The following is a 19,168-nucleotide window of genomic DNA, read 5'->3' as shown; positions in this document are numbered from 1 at the left end:
AAGTTGGAAGTGTTTGATGTATAAACTTGTTTAAACTTTTTTTTTTTAAGTTTGACCGAAATGCACTCATTTTCCTGAGATTTTTGTTTCAGAGGTCTTCCTGAGGCATCTTTTAATCGGAATGGATAGCCATGCAAGCCAAGTCTGTCACTGTTGTTTCTTGGCAGGCCAATTTTTATCTGTTCTGTAATTTGGTAAAATGATCTCCACAGGGTAGATGTCATGATGTCTCACTTCTTATGTGAAAATAAAATAATTGATACAGTCTAAGAATAATTGACTAAATACATCTAAATAATTGTTTCTAATACATAGAGTAATTAGTTTTTATGATACCCTGCATTCTAGCTTATCTTCCATCTTTCTGTGAGAAGGTTTCAGTGTGCTGAGAGGATTGTGAAATATCAGTTATATAGCTTTCAGTTTTGGCTGTGAACTTGGTTTACCTTCAGTTATTAGTGCAAAGTCTATATCAGCTAAGAAGAGTCAGAGAGGAACTGCAAGATATTTTATCAGTGTGAGAGCAGTGGTGGGTACATTGGGTGTAGTGATTTTTCTGGAATTCTGGATCACTGAGTAAATTAGCACATGATTTAGAACAGCTACTGTGGCCAACCTGTTTAGGGTTATTTTATTATGTTATCTTGATTTTTCTTCCTTACTCTTTAGATCACATATGTCAAACACAAGGCACGCGGGCCAAATCCAGCCCGCCAGGCCTTGCAGTGTGGCCCGCACCACGTTGTCATCACTGCACTCCGCTGTCAGTTTATGACATTGTCAGTTTATGACTGTTCAGTAAACCATTCGGCCCGCGATTTAGGCTGGGTTTTAGATTTTGGCCCCTTCTCTGAGTTCGACACCCCTACTTTAGATCCTATCAGAATTTTCTTGATATTTAGACTATTAATGTCTTTTTTTTTCAAAGCATATTGTAGCACTCTGTAAATTGACATGTCTTTCTAGGGTAGTATAATAGACAAAAAAGGTATTGTCTATTAGAGTTATTATTTATTAACGTGCATTTCCTTTTTATAAAGAATCCTCTTCCCTTACCAGTTGACACATTTTTCCATTCTTTTCTGATATGAATGGTGTTGTAGGAAACATTTTTATTCATAGTTTGTGCATGTTGTACAAGTTCTGTAATATGTATTTCTATAAGTGGGCCTGTAGAAGAAAATTTACTTTTAAATTTGTGTGACGTTTTGTCAGATTGCTCTCTAACAATATTGTTTCAAAATGCCTGTTTGCCTACACCATTGCCAAGAGTAGATATTATTATTCTTTTATAATCTTTATCTCTGATATTTTGCTTCCTTATGACACTCATCTCTGTGCAGCATTTGACTGTTGACCTTACCTATCTTGAAAGTCTTTTCCTGCCAGTTTCTGCCCTCTTTTGTGTTTGTACCAGTGATTGTTTTATTGTTTAATAGTGCAAGCTAAGGGTGTAAAGTTAACTAGAATGTGAGACCTGTCCCCTGAAGACAATTCCACAGTGGGTCAGCATGCTACAGGCCAGATGTGATAACCATTTTTTTTGATACCCTGCATCCTAACTTGTCTTCCATCTTATTAATGAAGAGATAAAGATTAAAATTTATTTATTTATTTATTTATTTTTTTATTATTTATTTATTTATTTATTTTTTTAATAAGTTTTTATTTTTCATATTATTACAAATGTTCCTTCCCCCCCTCCCCCACCATTGCTCTCCTCCACCAGGTTCCCACCCCACCCTCTGCCCTTTCCCCTCTCCCCATTGTCCTCATCCATAGGTGCACAGTTTATGTTCAGTCTCTTCCCACGCCCCCCTCTCCCCTTTTCCCCAAGAATCATCAGTTCACTCCCCTTCCATACCTCTGATTCTATTATACTCAACAGTTAATATTGTTCATCAGATTTTTTTTAATTTCCTTGGTTTTTAGATTCACTTGTTGATAATTACGTATTTGTTGTTCATAATTTTTATCTTTGTTTACTTTCTCTTCTGAAAGAACCCCCTTCAGCAATTCATATAATTCTGGTTTGGTGGTGATGAACTCCTTTAGCTTTTTTTTATTAGTGAAGCTCTTTATCTGGCCTTCGATTCTGAGTGATAGCTTTGCTGGGTAGCTTATTTTTGGCTGTAGGTTCTTGCTATTCATCACCTTGAATATTTCTTGCCATTCCCTTCTGGCCTGCATGGTTTCTGTTGAGAAGTCAGCTGACAATCGTATAGGTGCTCCTTTATAAGTTACTACCTTCTTTGCTCTTGCTTCTTTTAATATTCTCTCTTTATCTTTTGCTCTTGGAATTTTAATAATGATGTGTCTCGGTGTGGTTCTCTTTGGATTCCTTTTGTTTGGAGTTCTGTGCGCTTCCTGGACTTGTAAGTCAAATTCTTTCACCAGGTGGGGGAAGTTTTCTGTCACTATTTCTTTCAGTATGTTTTCGATATCTTGCTCTCTCTCATCTTCTGGAACCCCCATAATTCTGATGTTGGTTCGCTTGAAGTTGTCCCAGAGGTTTCTTACATTATCTTCAATTTTCTGGATTCTCTTGCCTTCTAGCTTCTGCAGAGGAGTGTCTTCTGGCTCTTTATGTTCCAAATCTTTGACTTGATTCTTGCGATCTTCCCTTCTGTTTTTAGGACTCTGTAGAATATTTTTTATTTCAGACAATGTATTCTTTATTTCTTGTTGCTCCCTTATCATTTCTTGTTGATTCCTTATTAATTCTAGTTGATCTCTTTTCATATCCTCATAGGCCTTATCCATCTTTTCTAGGAAATTCTTGAAAAACCTTATAAGCGTAGATTTGAACTCTATATCCAGACGCTTTTTGTCCTCCATTTCTTTCGTTTGTGATCTATTTTGTTGTCGCATTTCGCAGTTACAGATGGGACGGGGTTTCAGGGTGGAGCCTGCAGCTTTGGCTTCCGTCAGCCCCGCCCTATGCGGGTCCTTCAGTGCTCGCTGCCGGCGCCTCTGAGAGAAAGGTGCCCTCGATTTTCGCCTGCTGCCAAACAGTCTATGCTCTCCCACAGTGAGCCCGGTATTGGGGTTCAGTTCAGTTGGAAGTGGAGTTGGAGGTGGCGTTCAGAGCAGTCTGGAGCCCCAGTCTCCTTCCCGTCAGGGCAATCCCGCGGCACAGCCGACCGTCCCTTCTCTGGGGGCAGTGTGCGCGCCTCCGGGACCTCCTCTCGCCATTCCCCGGGGTTCTGACTTACAGCCCAGCTCCCTATGGCTGAGCCTGAGTCCCCGGGGTCTGGCCCAGAACTGGGGTTCAGAGCAGTCAGGGGCCCAGCACAGTCGGAGTTTTATCTCCTTTCCGCTAGGGAACGCCCGCCAGGCACTCGGCCTCCCTCCTCTCTGGCTCCGTCCTCTCCGCGCGCCGCGTGTCTCCGTACCTTAGGCTTTTACAGCTCCTCCGCGCTTCCTTCTGGTTTTCTCCTTGCTTCTTGTTGTAGGATTTCCAGTCAGTCGACTTTCCTGTAGTTCTGGGTAATGTCCATTTTATATTTTAGTTGTATTTTATTAAAATTGTTGTGTGCGGCTGCGGCTAGTTGCCTACCCGAGCAGCCATCTTGGATTCCCTCCAAGATTAAAATTTTTTGAGGAGAAAATGAAACATCTCTTAGACCACCGCTCTTGATTTTTCTCCATTGGCCATTAATTATTTTAACCATTAAATTAACACTTAATTTTCAAACTTGTTTAAAAATAGAGAAAACTTTTTAAACCAAAATCATTCTGGGAACAGAGTTAGAAAACTATGGGTGCAATCTGTTTTTTGTTGTTTTTTTTTTTTAAATCTTAACACTCTAGACAAAACAAACAAACAAACAAACCAAACGTGCAATTGAAAGTCTCAATTGGTTATCTGTTGATCAAGTTGAATCACTTGATTACCATTTATTGAGGTTAAATAAAATGGTTGAATATCAATAATTTTTATGATTAATAAAAGGATCCTCTATGGTTGGTACATCAAGAATTGCATTTATGTTGCCAAAATCGTTTTGGCTCAGTGGATAGAGTGTCAGCCTGTGGATTGAAGGGTCCAGGGTTTGATTCTGGTCAAGGGCATGTACCTTGGTTGCCGGCACATCCCCAGTAGGGGACATGCAAGAGGCAGCTGATCGATGACTCTATCTCATCCGTGTTTCTAACTCTCTATCTCTCTCCCTTCCTCTCTGTAAAAAAATCAATAAAACATATTAAAAAAAAGAAAAAAAATTGCATTTATGGCACTCATAACAGTCATCTTGTTCACACCTTTTAGATCAGGGGTGGGGAACGTCCAGCTGATGGGCCATATAAGGCCCGTGAAATCATTTGGTTTGGGCCTGCCAAGGCATTGGGGGAGTTAATTAAATGTTTACCAAATATAGCAGGCTAATTTTTAAGTTGATAATTTGGTATGACCCATAATGATGTTATAAATATACAAATTGCCTTTGGCAGAAAAAGGTTCCCACTCCAGTTTTAGATAATACAGAATTGTTTCCTTTAGAATCTGCTGGTTTTTAGGCTGCTAAAATGGCCACACCACTATCACTTGCATCAAAAGATGGGCTTTAGGGTGCAAAGTCAGTCATATGGGGGACTTTCAAAGAAGCTCTGTGTGTATAAAAGTATTGGTTACATTCTATTGCTAATGGAAAATTGATAGGAGCTGAACAAACATGAAATGTACGGTAAGTTTCACTACCTGGCTTTCGGGCTTCTATATCCAGGTGCCATACACTCTTCTCTGCTGGGCAGGACTTTCTCTTTATTGCCTCATGAACAAAGAATGTCTAGCTGACCTTTGTGTGTTAGCTCATATCAGTCCTCATCACAGAATGCTCTTTTGGCTTTGTTTATAAATTCTATCATTTCCTCCATTTTTTTCCTCAATATATTTTTATTGATTTCAGAGGAAGGAAGAGGGAGAGAGAGAGATAGAAACATCCACGATGAGAGAAAATCATGGATCTGCTCCCTCCTGCAAGTCCCCTACTGGGGATCGAACCCACAACCTGGACATGTGCCCTAGACCAGAATCAAACCTGGGACCTTTCAGTTCACAGGCTGACACTATCCACTGAGCCAAACCATCGAGGGCTTCTCCATTTCTTTAATTCTTTTTATAACACAACCTAGCAAATAAACTGTCACATTTCATACCATTATTTCTTATGACTCAAAGCTTTTCTTAGGTTGGTTTAATTTTACTTGTAAATGCTTATTGTGCTGGGCTCACAATAGGTGTTTGATGAGTTGATTAAATTAAGAAGCAGACTAGAAAGAAGAAAATTAAACTGATAATTGCTATGTGTAAGTGAAAATTTCATGGGTGAATTTTTTCCTCTTATTTTTTTTCCTAAATTTTATATAATTTTGCTATACTACTATGGGCATTTACAGTAAATAAAATAAATAGCCACTAGGTATTTTTTTACCGGTATCTTAAACTTGTAATTATTTTAGTAGCATTGAACCCGAATATATATTACTTGTTCAGTGCTTTAAAATCTACTACATGTTAAATTTACCTTTTTTTCTTTAACAGGAGGAAAGGACAGACGAAGTGGCCTCATTCTGACAATTCCATTATGCTTGGAACAGACAAATATGGATGAGCTGAGTGTCACCTTAGACTATCTACTCAGCATTCCAAGGTGACTCTTAAGGTGTCTTTTCTTAAATCTCAGTATGTCTTCATTCAATTACTAATGATTTTTGCTATTGTCAAAATATACTTTGCTAACTTATCTGCTTTTATTAGCAGTGAAGTTATAATTAAAAACACTAGAATCTGTAATTTTTGATACTATAACAGATAAAATACTCTTTTTTATGCTCTTCAGGCACTGAATAATATACAGATTTCCAAAATGTATGTACTATCAACTGTTAAGGAACGCGAAGATTGAGTATTTATTTATCATGCAACTTGAGGAAACTTAGAGGAATGAGTTGAATAGAAAGTATCTTTTATTTAGTTATGTATTTCACTGTATAGATATAAGTACACCTGCATATTTTAATTTATTGAGTGAAGACTATTAGGAGTTTAAAATATTCTTGTTTTTAAAAATGCAAAAAATATTTATATTTTAATCCAAAGGTCTTTGGATTTTTAATTTTTATATTTCTTGGGTGAAGACAAAACATATACTTTTCTGTTTGCTTGCGCCCATTCTTCATTTCAACAACAAGGAAAACAAAAAAAGTCCCCAACTTTTCCCCCCCATTGGTGATATTTGGGGGCTGAAGTCTCGTGATTTAGGCCTCCCAAAAACAATTGGATCAGAATCTCTGAGGTTGACTCTCAGGCATTAGAATTTGAAAAATGTCTCCAGGTTATTCCTGATTCTGTAGTGCTCCAACAGGTATAGAAGTTACCTTTCTATTTTTCTCAAATTTTGCATTTTTAAAAAATCCAAATTTAAGATTTTAAATTGGTTCTTCCTAGTTGTAGAAAACTCATTTATGTTACAGAAGAAACATCAGAGCACAAGGGTTTAATGACTTGCCAAAAATTACACAGACATTAAGGTCATAAGTCTTCAGTCACTCAGTAAATACATGAGGTCCTACAATGAGCTCCTCATTTTTGTAAGTACTGCGGAGATGGGTGAACAAAGCAGACCCAGGCCCCACCCTTATCAGCCTTATGCCTTAATGGTCAAACTAATATTACAAATAGATACATAACATATTAGATGTTCATGAAGGCTATGAACACTAGAGTTAAGAGAGAGATGGCTTGGGAAGGGTAGGTGAGTCAGTATTTTACAAAATGGTAAGATTTTATCAGATGTGATTGAATTGAGGAAAAGGACCTATAAATGTTTGATGAAAGAGCATTAAGAAAGAACATTTAAGACAGAGGGAACAGTAAGTGCAAAGGCCCTGAGACAGAAGCAGGCTCAGCATGTGAGACCAGTAAGGTGGCTGGAGCAGCTTGAGAGAGGGACAGCATTCTGGAAGAGTGATTAGAGAGAGAGGCTGGAGTCAGAACACAGAGGACCTTGCAGGCCATTAAGTTCTGAATTGGAAGGAAAGCCATTGCTGCATTCTGATTGAGGAGTGATTTGATTGAATCATGTTACATTTTTAAAGGGCCTCTGTATTTAAAGCACTGTGCTGGGAGCTGCCAAGATATCGGTAAGATAATATTCTTGCTTTTTGGGGAGCATGTTATCTAGTGAAGATAAATTATAAACAATAATTATAATAAAAGAATGAGTGAAATTAGTGCCGTTATGTACGTATAAGTAGAGCTGTGGGAGTGGAGAAGAAGGAGCCCTTCATTGTAATCAGAGAAATTATTAAGAACTATCCAACACTGAGCTCAGGAAACCCTGGCACATAGAGTGAGTGAGCTTGCTGAGGAGTCTCTTCTCTTTTACTGCCTGTTTAACGGAGTCACCTCGCCCTCGAAAGGCTCTTAACAGTAGGAATAAGGAGGCAGGGTTTTAATAGTTTGTTGTTGTTATTGTTCTTAAAATATAAACATGTAAATGGTAGTATAAAAATTTGTTAGTATAGCACTTCAGCTCCTCCAACATGCCATTTATAAAGTACATAGCATGCTTCTAAATTATGTATGTTGTTAAAAACAGTTTAAACCGTCACTTCACTTGAAGGAATAAGTTAAAAAAACAACCACCAAAAAAAAAACAAAAAACACCTCTCCCTTTAAATAGATGAAATAGTGTCTTTGGATTATGTGTGTTTCCATTAACTATTTCATTAAAATGTGAGAAAATTATGATTAAGGGTGCTTTTAAGTACCTCAAGAGATTAATTTAGAGTATTTCATCTCCTTAAGATCACTGCAGATGGTATTTGCAAGCTTCATTACTTTCTTTGTCTTAATATACAGATTAATTTAGAATATGCTTTGAAATTTAAAAGCCTGTGTAAAACTTCTTAACAAAATAGGTTCTGTAACCTGTTCCTGAGACAAGCAGATGCCAGTGAGGAGAAAATACCAAATTATGGGAGTGGCTCACTTCCCTTGGCTCTGGTACCCATCAGGAAAGGCTCTCTTCTAGGCAGTCTGTGTCTTAGCTCTCCCTCCTGCAAATTCCCATAATGCTTTGGAAGTCCCTGACTTGCCACTTATGTAAAAACCACTCAATAGCCAGTTACCCTCTTCAGCTGACCTCTCTTGGGCTTTTGTCCTCTCTGAGTCGTAGTGGTCTTCCTAGGTGTCTTGGTAGGGAACTCCAGGAATTTCCTCCTTACCTGATCCTACAACCAGCAATTAGATGTCAGATTTGCTTTCCCCAGTAAGTCTTTATGCATTGTTGCTAATCCAGAAGTGCTTATTATATTGCCTCAACTTCTTGCTACCCAACGCAACAATACTAGTAGGTCCTCTATTTTTGAGATATATAATTATTGAGATATAATTCAGATACCATGAAATTCACATACCCTTCAGCAGGTATATTCACAAGGTGGGTGTGACCATCACACTGTAATTACAGAACATTTTTATCAGCCTAAAAAGAAACCTTATACCCATTAGCAGGAACTCCCCTTTCCCGCCTTCCAGCCTCTGATGACCACTAATCTGCTATCTTCTGTCTCTCTGGGTTTACCCATTTTGGATATTTTATATAAATGGAACCTTATTATAACATACGGAGTTTTGTGTCTGTCTTCTTTTCTAGGTTTATCTATGCTATTTAGCATGTTTCAGTACTTTTATTTATTTTTTTTTTGGTTGAATATTATTTCATTATATGGATCATCACATTTTGTTTTTCCAATTTATCAATTGAAGGACATTTGGGTTATTTCTGCTTTTAGCTATTTTGAATTATGCTACTATAAACATTTGTGTGCAAGTTTTTTATATGATCACTAGAGGCCTGGTGCACGAATTCATGCACAGGTGGGGGGTCCCTCAGGGTGGCCTCCAGGGATTGGGCCAAAACCCGCAATCCAATGCTGCCTGCAGCTCCTACCTGCCACTCCTGCTCACCCCGGCCCCACTGTGCCTGCTGCAGGCTCGTGCCCAATCAGTCCCAACTGGGAGAGGCTCGTGCTGCCAGAGCCGTGCTCACCAGTCATGAGCCCGGCATCTGGCGCCCTACAAGGGGAGTGGCCTGCGGGTTTGGGCTAAAACCAGCTCTCCAACATCCCCTGAGGGGTCCTGGATTGTGAGAAGGTGCAGGCCAGGCTGAGGGACTATCTGGTCAGGGAGGAACTGCTGGAGGGCTCCAGGGCGTGTCCAGCTCACCTCCCTCAGTCCAAGCTAACCTACCAGTTGGAGTATTGGCCCCCTGGTGGTCAGTGCACATCATAGCGAGTGGTTGAGCAGCCTTAGCATATCATTAGTATATTACTCTTTGATTGGTTGGTTGGTCTGCCATTTTGTCTATTTGCATATTAACCTTTTATTATATAGAATATTATATAGGATATGATTCAATTTGTTTCACCTGTTGCATACTTCTAACTCTTTTTTTGGAAGCTCAGGTTCTGTTCCTGCCTTTAACAATATCATTCTTATGATCTTACTGTTTTTCATTAGAATTGGACATCACTTCTCCAAAAACCCTCTTGAAGCTAATGTGAATTCTTAGAGGGATTAAGGGAGGATTAGCAAAATCCCCTCACTGTTGGATTTAAATCTCAAGAAAGGGTCCACTGTTTACCTTTCCTGTAATATACACAATTGGGAGAACTTTGAGTGGAGAGAGGTTTCACTATAAATCCTTGCTCTGCTAAGCAAAGCTGTAGTTTCTTCCACTGTATTGGAGGAAGGGTAATTGAGATCCCTGCATCCAATTGATTTTATAAGTAAAACAAGAACAACAACAACAATAATAACAGAGCTACGTGGCTTGGTTTTAGAATGGAGTTTTTTTTTCATATAGTTGCATTTTACTAGGGTAGGCTTTTGGAAAGTGTTAGTAAGTCCTTGAGTAATAGATAATTATATAGCAATAACACATTTTCCAACACACAACATAATATTTTGCTGGTCAATGATGGAGAGTGCAAAAGTGAGAGCAAAGGTGGGTTAGAGATGCTATATTCAAGCTTTGGATTACTGTGCACACTACCTCATCTCATTACTTTTCTCCAAAAGAACACAAAGAGGCCCTTTTCCAATGGTTCAGTAATAGCTTACTTTATTTCCTACCTGTTTTACAGTATCACTTTACAAACCTTATACTTCAGACAGAAAGAAGAGATGAAAATTATGTGTTCACTTGGCAGTCATTAGTTACCTACTTCACTGTGATCCCATTTTATAGATTAAGAAATTAAGAGACCAGTGAGACTATTTGAAGATTACTTTGATTTCTTCTCTTTTTAAGAAAGTGACTTTCCATGCTTTTAAAGTAAATTTCTTGCCAAAATAGCTTGTAAATATTCATTATTTCCTGAAATGAGAAGAACAAATTGCTTGAGAAAACTCAAATGATTAATGCTGCTCCATATACAATTAAGATGTGAACTTTATTTAGAATTGTGAAGAATAAAATATAAAGTTTAATATTTTGTAGTTTTGTTTCATTTCAGTGAAAAGTGTAAGGCTAGAGGATTTACCGTGATTGTGGATGGCAGAAAATCACAGTGGAATGTGGTGAAAACGGTAGTCTTAATGCTACAGGTAATTTTATTTTTGGCTTTCAAAAAATGGTTTTATTTTACAGCAACAGATATGGTGATAATGGCCAATGCATTTCATTTATAGGACTATGCCAGGCTTCTTAGCAGTTACTGAGTTCTGAAATACACAGCTAACTATTGGTTTGATACATTAAATTCAATTCTTGTAGGTTTGACTTTGAAGAGTAAAATAAATGCCAGCCCCATTCTGAAGGTTTGTAAATGATCAAAAATAATGTCATGTTTAAGTAATTTAAGAAATAGGCCAGTCAGGGTAAAAGTGTGAGGGGAGACATTATCATATACACCTGGGAGCCTTTGCGGACTGTTATATCTGCGTCATCTCTACTCTACCCCATTCTGATACTAGAGGTAGGGAGTAGGAGTATGTATCAATAATTTTAATTCTGCAAAAGCTTCTTGGGTGGTTTTGATAAGTGTCTCCCTTCTGTCTTCCCCCCACCCTCTTTTCCTCCACAATGCACCAGGAATCAAGATGGTCTATTCCTTTCTAATCCAGAAGAACTGTACTTAACAGCTGTATCCCCATCGACTCTAGAAGCTCACAAATTAGCATTTGATGAACATCTGCAATTATACAGGCCCCAGTCTGATTCTGGTCTTGTGTTTTATAGTCTTGTGCTCCTCACAGAAAACATACACGGTCCCTTGCATATAAGTAGGAACTCAGTAAACATTTGTTGATGTATTATAAGCGTGTTGAGGATACTATGATCAGAAATGGAAAAATAAAACCTATACTAATAAAAGGCCTATGGCTGTGACATTACGTGACCAAATGAGCATCCAGGTGGGCGGGGTGGGGCAGCGAGCCACTAGCGGAGGAGACCTTAGAGTGGTGTGGAGGGCGGACCAGTGAGCTAGGAGTGGAGGGCCAGGGCCAGGCGTAAGCTACTAGCGAGTCTCCCAGAGGCGGAGGGCGGGTGTGAGCTACAAGCGGTGATGGGTGGGGGGCCCAGCTTAGGTAAGTGGAAGTGAACTATGCTGAGCCTCTAGTATTTGAATAATTGAAAGGGCTATATTGCTCTTACCTGGGTTTCCTCAAAAGGACTTCTAGAGAAGGTAAAAATTAAGTGAGTGAAATATAAGAGATTGTATAATTTAAACAAAAGAGAGTGAAAAGAGCATTTTTGGCAGAACACTGACTTTAGAGACAGCTCTGAAATGAAGGGCGTGGAAGGCAGGCCAGTGTGGGGGAAATGAAAGTTGGCCGCTCCATGGGATAGTGAGCATTCAGTTAGGTAAATGTCAGTGATACTTAAAGCCAGATCAAGAATTTTAAATGAACTAGGAAATCATTGGTAGCTGCTTCAGGATTTTGTAGAAAGGAGTATAATTAAAAAAATTAATTAAGGAGAATGACTCAATGTTATATCTTTTATTTGGGATAATTAGGAAAAGGGATTCAAGGTGTGGAAACTGGTAATTTATTTTTCAGTTTTAGTGCTTAATAGAGTTTGAGTACTATACTGAGCTTGCCATATAAATTATCTCATTGAATTTTATTCTTAGAGCCTTGGGAAGCAGGTTCTATTATCCACAAAAGTGAACTGAGGTTCAAGGATTTTAAATAACTTAGTGAGATTCTTGTAGGGAATATGGGAAGGAGCCAAGATTGAAATTATCATGTCCTAAGCATGGTCTTAACTTTATCCTTTACAAAGTTTATATTTTCTAGGTGATAAATCTGAGATGGTCCCCAAATTATCTACCCATTTTTTATTGTTAACTGTTTGGCCTAAATCTTCATATTAGAATCACTCCTTTGGCCCTGGCCAGGTAGCTCAGTTGTATAGAGCATTGTCCTGATAGGCCAAAGTTGTAGTTTCTGTCCCCAGTCAGGGCACATTCAAGAATCAAACAATGAATGCATAAATAAGCAGACCAGCAAAAATTGCTGTTTCTTACTTTTTTCCTTCCTTTCTCTCTAAAATTAATAAATAAAAATTTGGAAAAATAAAGAAGAATCACTCAATTTGATTGGGAAAAAAAAACCCCACATAGCCGAAACCGGTTTGGCTCAGTGGATAGAGCATCAAGCCTGCGGACTGAGGGATCCTGGGTTCGATTCGGTCAAGGGCATGTACCTTAGTTGCAGACACATCCCCAGTGGGGGGTGTGCAAGAGGCAGCTGGTCGATGATTCTCCCTCATCGATGTTTCAAATTCTCTATCCCTCTCTCTTCCTCTCTGTAAAAAAATAAATAAAATATTTTTTTAAAAAGAAAAAAACATATAGCCTCCTGAGGATCAGTTTTCAACAGAGCACAGATTAGTGTTCTGTCATTACTTTTTCTGTCAAATATGTTTCCAGTGCTGTTATATCCCAAACACAAAGATTAACTCTTCTCTGTCAAAGTTGTTAAAATAACTATTAAGTGAGAAATCCATTAATTACGACCTGTGTTCTTCCTTTCATCCCATTACTTAACTGTGTCACAATGCACTGGAACTTGCTGTCTGAAGTGGACTTTGATCAGTGGCAGTTTTGAAGAACAATCAATGGATGATTTAATCCCTTTTTGTAATTTCTTTTCTGATAGGTATTTTAACAACTTTTGGATTTATAAATACTTAACATTTTCAGAAATTGCAGTGGCCTGTTGTTTGCTCCTAGTCAAACATTTTCTACATGCTTTTATTTCAGAAGGCACTGGTATCAGTTGATTGGGAGCCCAGAACTTAGTGCTGGCTCTGCCAACAGCCAATATTCTCTCAGATGGGTGGCTTGGTTTCTCTTGTTTCTCACAGCTTTAATATTTAATAATTTTGAAATAATACTTTCACAAGTCATATGAATAAGCCTTAATCTACCTTGAACTTCCTTGTCCCTCTGGTAAAAGTTTTGATTTGATTTTTAATAAAATGGAAATTAATAAGATCTTTTACTTAGTTTTTCATAGCCCAGTCATTACAGAGAACAGTAGGTTTGTGATGTGCCCATTGCCATGTTTTAAGTAGGAAGGTCTTCTATCATTCCCTAATTAATAATAACATTGTATTATTATGTTATCATCATTCCGTTATACCACTTATGGTATAGAATATAAATTTATGGTTGTTGGTCCCTGGAGTTTGTAAATGAAGTTTTATTGGAACTCAACCACACTCATTTGTTTACATATTTGCTTATGGCTTCTTCTATACTACAGGGACAGAATTTTAAATAATTGCAACATAGGCTGTATTGCATGCAAAGCCTAAAATATTTATTATCTGGCCTTTCAGAAAGAATTTACTCTGATCCCTAGTCTAGAACATTTGAAATGGTGTGGTAGAACTTTAGAGTCAGGCAGGCCTAGTTTCCATTACAGCGCCATCACTTTTTATTTTGGATAAATTACTTTAGTTCTCTGAAGCTCAATTTATTCTTCTGTAAAGTTGAAGGATGAAAGCCACTGTTAATGCAGATTCATTTATGCAATAAATATACTGTATATATGGAGTGTCCTCTATATGCCGGGCACATAGGAGTGACATGATAGATAAGGTACCTGTCATTGGGCAGCTTATGTTCTACTGGAAGGTTAGGTAATAAAGAGGAAAATTACTAAATAATGAAACATCAGATAGTGGTAAATACTAGGAAGAAAAATACAGTGGTAAAAGGAGACTGAGCCAATGGTGCTATGTTAGGTAGGGTGATTAGTGAAGAGGGAATATTTCAGTAGAACCCTAAATGAACTGAGGGAGCATTCCTGTATGAGACAAAGAACATTCCAGACAGGAAATGTCAAGGCAAAAGCCCTGAGGTGGGAACAGACTTCTTACATTCCAGGAGCAGCAAGGCCATCAATAACTGGTGAGGAGTGAGCTTAGGAGAAAGGTATGAGATGAGGTCTGAGAGGTCACTGGCCCTGGAGGGCCTTCTAGACCTTGGTGAGGGGTTGAATGTTATTCTGAGTAGAGGAAACATGAAGCAGGGCGGTCTGTTCAGAGAATATTTCAAAAGGCTGACTAGTTTGGGATATTAGCAATGTAGGTCACAAAAACGGGCAAATTTAAGATATGTATAAGGAGCTTGCTGATAAAGTATACATGGGGTATTTATACATGGATAAATGTTAATTTCCATTTTTAGGTCATATGAATAACCATATCTATTAAATGTGAAATTGTATTAATCAAAGATTAGCTTTGTCCTCATTAAGTTAATAATCATGCAGCATCTTGGCTTTTTTGTATAGTGACCTATAAGAAACTTATTTTGTGAGAAAATTGATTTTACATTATTTGAAGAATTTCTCCAAGAAAATTGGATTAGAAAAAAGAAATTTTATAATTTTTCAACTAAAATTGTCTTGCAGTTTATATCTATACATATTCCTGTTTGAGAGATTCAGTAAAACAAAAACAATCAACTTGTACTGTGTGTATTGCTATTTACCTTCACAATGGAACACTGTAATCTTTTCTGAGACAGCTTGTCTTTCAAGTATTTCTTTATTGTCATACATATTTTTAAGTTTGGAGTATTTCTTCTACTTCATTATTTTAATTATTTTCCAAAGGTCTCTTAACTACTCAGCCTAATCATGAATATCTAGTAATTTATAACTTTAATAAACTATTCATTTTACATATATAATTTATAATCATTTTTTAATGTTTTACAGAATGTCGTTCCAGCTGAGGTGTCCCTGGTTTGTGTGGTAAAGCCAGATGAATTCTGGGATAAGAAAGTAACACATTTTTGCTTTTGGAAAGAAAAGGATAGACTTGGCTTTGAGGTAAATATAGAAGTGTGTTTTATCTTTAAAAATAGCGCTTTGCTGGTATTGTTTTGTTTGTGCAGCTTTGAATACTATGCAGTGCTTAAGTAATGCTTCCTCAATGCCTAAGCAATGATCAGTAAGTATATAGTCATCATTCAGATACTTGTTGAATGAATTATGATGCTTTGTCAAAGACAACAAATGCTTTCTTATTTCCATTCATATCACTCTTTGTTAACTCATTTGAGTAAGTAGAAACTTTTTAGTCAAAAACTTTTTAGTCAAAAAGAATTACCACAGGACATGTAAGTCCTACTAGGAAATCATAGACATTTTGTAATTGAGGGCAGCACATATTTTATATGATATGCCAATTTTTTATTTTTTTTAGTATCTGGTTTGATTTTGATACATGAACACAATTATCCATCCTTTCCTATTGACATTTCTCTCTCCCTCTCACTTTCCTTGCATGAAAATACATCTTATTTTAGATCAGGAATAAGGCCAAAGATGAAATATAAATTTAAACAATTTTTCTTATATTTTTCCTTTCACAACCTGTTAATCCCAGCTTCCTAGTAGGAGAGTTGATAGATACTAAACTTTACACCAGTTAAATAAAATATGGGAGCTTTGCAAGATGTATAAAGTCCAATCTTTACCTATAGAATATAGAGCCTTCAATGCTTTTACAAGCCAGACAGTTAAGACTCATTATGGACCTTGCTACACATGTTTATTTTCAATAAAGTCAGTGTCAATGTATTTTTGGTCTGGAGGATAGATTGCTAATGTGTCTGAGAAAGATTTCAGAAAGCCTGGTTAGTTCTTAAATGAGGTAGCTTTGAAATGTTTTAAAATGAGTGATTTTTTTCTTCACTAAAAGAAAATATTAGGTTATAATTTATTTGCAATAAAATGTATCCATTTTAGTGTACAGTTTTGAGAGTTTTGACAAACACAAACACAAACACAAACAGGTATGTAACCACATCACAATCAGGAAAACAGGAAATATCTCATCATGCCAAAAATTTCCATCACACTTCTTTGTAGTCAACGACTTCTTCCATCTCTAGTCCCAGGCAACTAGGGAACTGTTTTCTGTCCCTATAGTTTTGCCTTTTCTAGAATGTCATGGAAATGGAATGATACATTATGTAACATTTTTTCACATGCGCATTTGCACTTGAGATTCAGCCATCTTGTATCTATTGATAGTTCTTATTACTGAGTTACAGTAATCCATCGTGAAGCTGTACCACAGTCTGTGTGTCCATTCCACAAGTTGTGTTCAGTTATTAGTGATTACAATAAAGTACTATAAACATTCATTATAGGCTTTTATATGAAGTTTTTATCTTGAGGGGTAAAATACTAAGGAATTAGATTGGTGGGTCATATGGTAAGTATATATTTACCTTTATAAAACACTTCCAAAGTAGAATTTGAAAGCAGCTATATAATTTTGCATTCTCACCAGCAAAGTATGAAATTTCCATTCTTGCTAGCACTTGGTATTGTCAGTTTTTGTTTGTTGAAATTATAGTTATTCTAGTGGGTGTGTAGAGGTGTATCATTTTGGTTTTAACTTGTATCTCTCTAATGACTAATGATACAAGTTCATTTTCAAATGTTTATATGCCATTATTTATTTTCTTTGGTGGTAAACATTTTTGCCCATTTAAAAAAATATAAACAAGGCCTTTGTTTTCTTGCTATTAAAATATGAAAGTTCTATACGAATTTGGTTAGAGGTCTTTTATGAGCTGTATAATTTGCAAATGTTACTTTTCTGTCATTTGCCTTGCAAGATCTTAACAGCATGTTTCAAGAAGTTTTTAACTTTAATGAAGTGCAACTTTAAAAAAAATTTTTTTTAATAAACAAGGCTTTTTGTGCTATAGCTGAGAAATTTTTGCCTAACCTAAGGTCACAAAGATTTCTCTTAGCCCTAGCTGGTGTGGCTCACTGGATAGAGTATTGGCCTCCTGACTAAAGGGTCCCCAGGTTTGATTGCTGTCAAGGGTACATGCTTGGGTTGCGGGCTTGACCCCCAGTAGGGGGCGTGTAGAAAGCAGCCAATCAATGATTCTCTGTCTTCCCTTTTTTCTCGGAAGTTAATAAAAATACATTTAAAAAAATTTCTTATGGATTTTAGGTTTTATATTTAGATCTATGATCCATTTGAGTTAATAGTTGCGTCTTTTTATTACTGCATCTGATCCTGTTCTTTTTCTGAGGCCATACTAATGTTGGACACAGGACCAAAGATTGTCTTCATGTTCCTCTGTTTATTCTTCTTTCCAGTTTTTGTAGAAAGTTATTTTCCCTTAGAAAAATATTCTACAGCAAACAAATGCAAGCAAACATGCACCTTGAGATAGTAGTATATGTATAAACACACATACACATAAGTATGTACTAAGCACGCAAAGACTTAGCAAGACACATTTTAATTCCAAATCTTACACATATATTCTTAGCATAAGTAAACTAAAAAGTAAAACATCTGAGTGCTTGGAGAGTAACAAGTTCAGTGTTATGTTCTTTAAGAATATTTTATTAGGAAAGGATATGTGTTCTAGTTACAGACAGAAGAGTGGGATTAAGGGAGAGACAAGATTTAAGTCTTTTCTATAAATTTGATTTCAGATTAAAGAAAACCTTCACAAAAGTTTTGGTTAAAGATAACATGTTAAATATTTTTCAAACTTTTGAACAATGGCATGTGCTATTTAATAAAATATTATGCTTATATTCATTTAATTTGTCTTAAACTCTCAACATAAAATAAAGGAAAAAGTAATGTTTTATGTAGGACTTTACTATTAAAACAATTTCATAGTGTTTACTTTCTTTAAAAGGATTTGGCAAAGTGATCTTTTTTTCTTTCTTCCTGTAATATATCCTTAAATATATTTTATGTCATAAAAGAAAGTGAATCTATACTATTTACATTTAAGTTAATTTTAGGAAAATGAGTTTTAAAGGAAATATTCAGATGCAAATAAACCTTTGCCACAAATAACTGAGTAACTGCAGATTTTTCCTTTAGCTTATTAAACTTGAAATCTGTTGCCAATAGTTTTATGGATTTAGGTACTGCAAAATCTAAAAAGGTGTGTGTGTGTGTGTGTGTGTGTGTGTGTGTGTGTGTGTTTAGTGAGATTAATCAGTGGATGGAAAGTGACAAGTGCTCGTCATTGGGCAAGAGCAGGTCATATATTAGAAACAGTAGTCCAAATTAAGTGTATGGGATGAAGCTGATCAGAATTATGTTCTCTTAGAGCTTAAAGAGACATCATTAATAACTTAATGTAGCTTCTTTGGCAGATTGGGGAAATAAGCCAGGAGTGAATTCCTTTAGGTTGACTTCTACAGGGTGAGTTTGTGTCAGAGCTAGGGTGTAAACCGGGAATGATTGGCTCCTAGCTTAGGACCCTTTTAATGGTGTTTAACTTAAAAAAGAAATTTGGAAATTGGGAGTATTCTAGTAAAGCCTTTGGCTCTCTGCACTATTATGACCAGAGGAGCAACAACATGTTTATTTATTTAGAGTATTGTCAACAAAGACTTTAGAAACAAACCAGAAATCTTTAATCCACTTTATGAAAGTGTTGTACAGCTGTCTCCGGGTTATTGGAGAAACAGCAATAAAAAAAAGCTATTTCCTTTATAGAACCTTATTTATTTTTATATTTCCAACATTAAAATATATAACATCAAATAAATAATACTTTTAATAAATAAATTTAATTTCCATTAGATAATGATTATTTAGCAAATAAACAGCACATCATTAAAAGCTGTTAT

The 19,168-nt window shown here is 36.5% G+C and overlaps 1 protein-coding gene across 3 annotated transcripts in view; it reads left to right on the top strand.

The window, feature by feature from the left end:
* SESTD1 (SEC14 and spectrin domain containing 1) overlaps positions 1-19,168 on the top strand; it is a 96,094-nt gene that overhangs the window by 35,326 nt on the left and 41,600 nt on the right. For all 3 annotated transcript variants that reach the window (XM_084892593.1, XM_084892594.1, XM_084892595.1), the window contains 3 exons: positions 5,543-5,651; positions 10,525-10,615; positions 15,251-15,364. In XM_084892593.1, coding sequence (XP_084748719.1) covers positions 5,543-5,651; positions 10,525-10,615; positions 15,251-15,364 — 314 coding nt within the window. The remainder of the gene's footprint in view (positions 1-5,542; positions 5,652-10,524; positions 10,616-15,250; positions 15,365-19,168) is intronic.

This window comes from Pipistrellus hanaki, assembly GCF_964339955.1.
Source record: "Pipistrellus hanaki genome assembly, chromosome: 8".
Lineage (NCBI taxonomy): Eukaryota > Metazoa > Chordata > Mammalia > Chiroptera > Vespertilionidae > Pipistrellus > Pipistrellus hanaki.
Note: the sequence above shows the minus strand (reverse complement) of the source record. Positions and strands in the feature narration are given on the sequence as shown.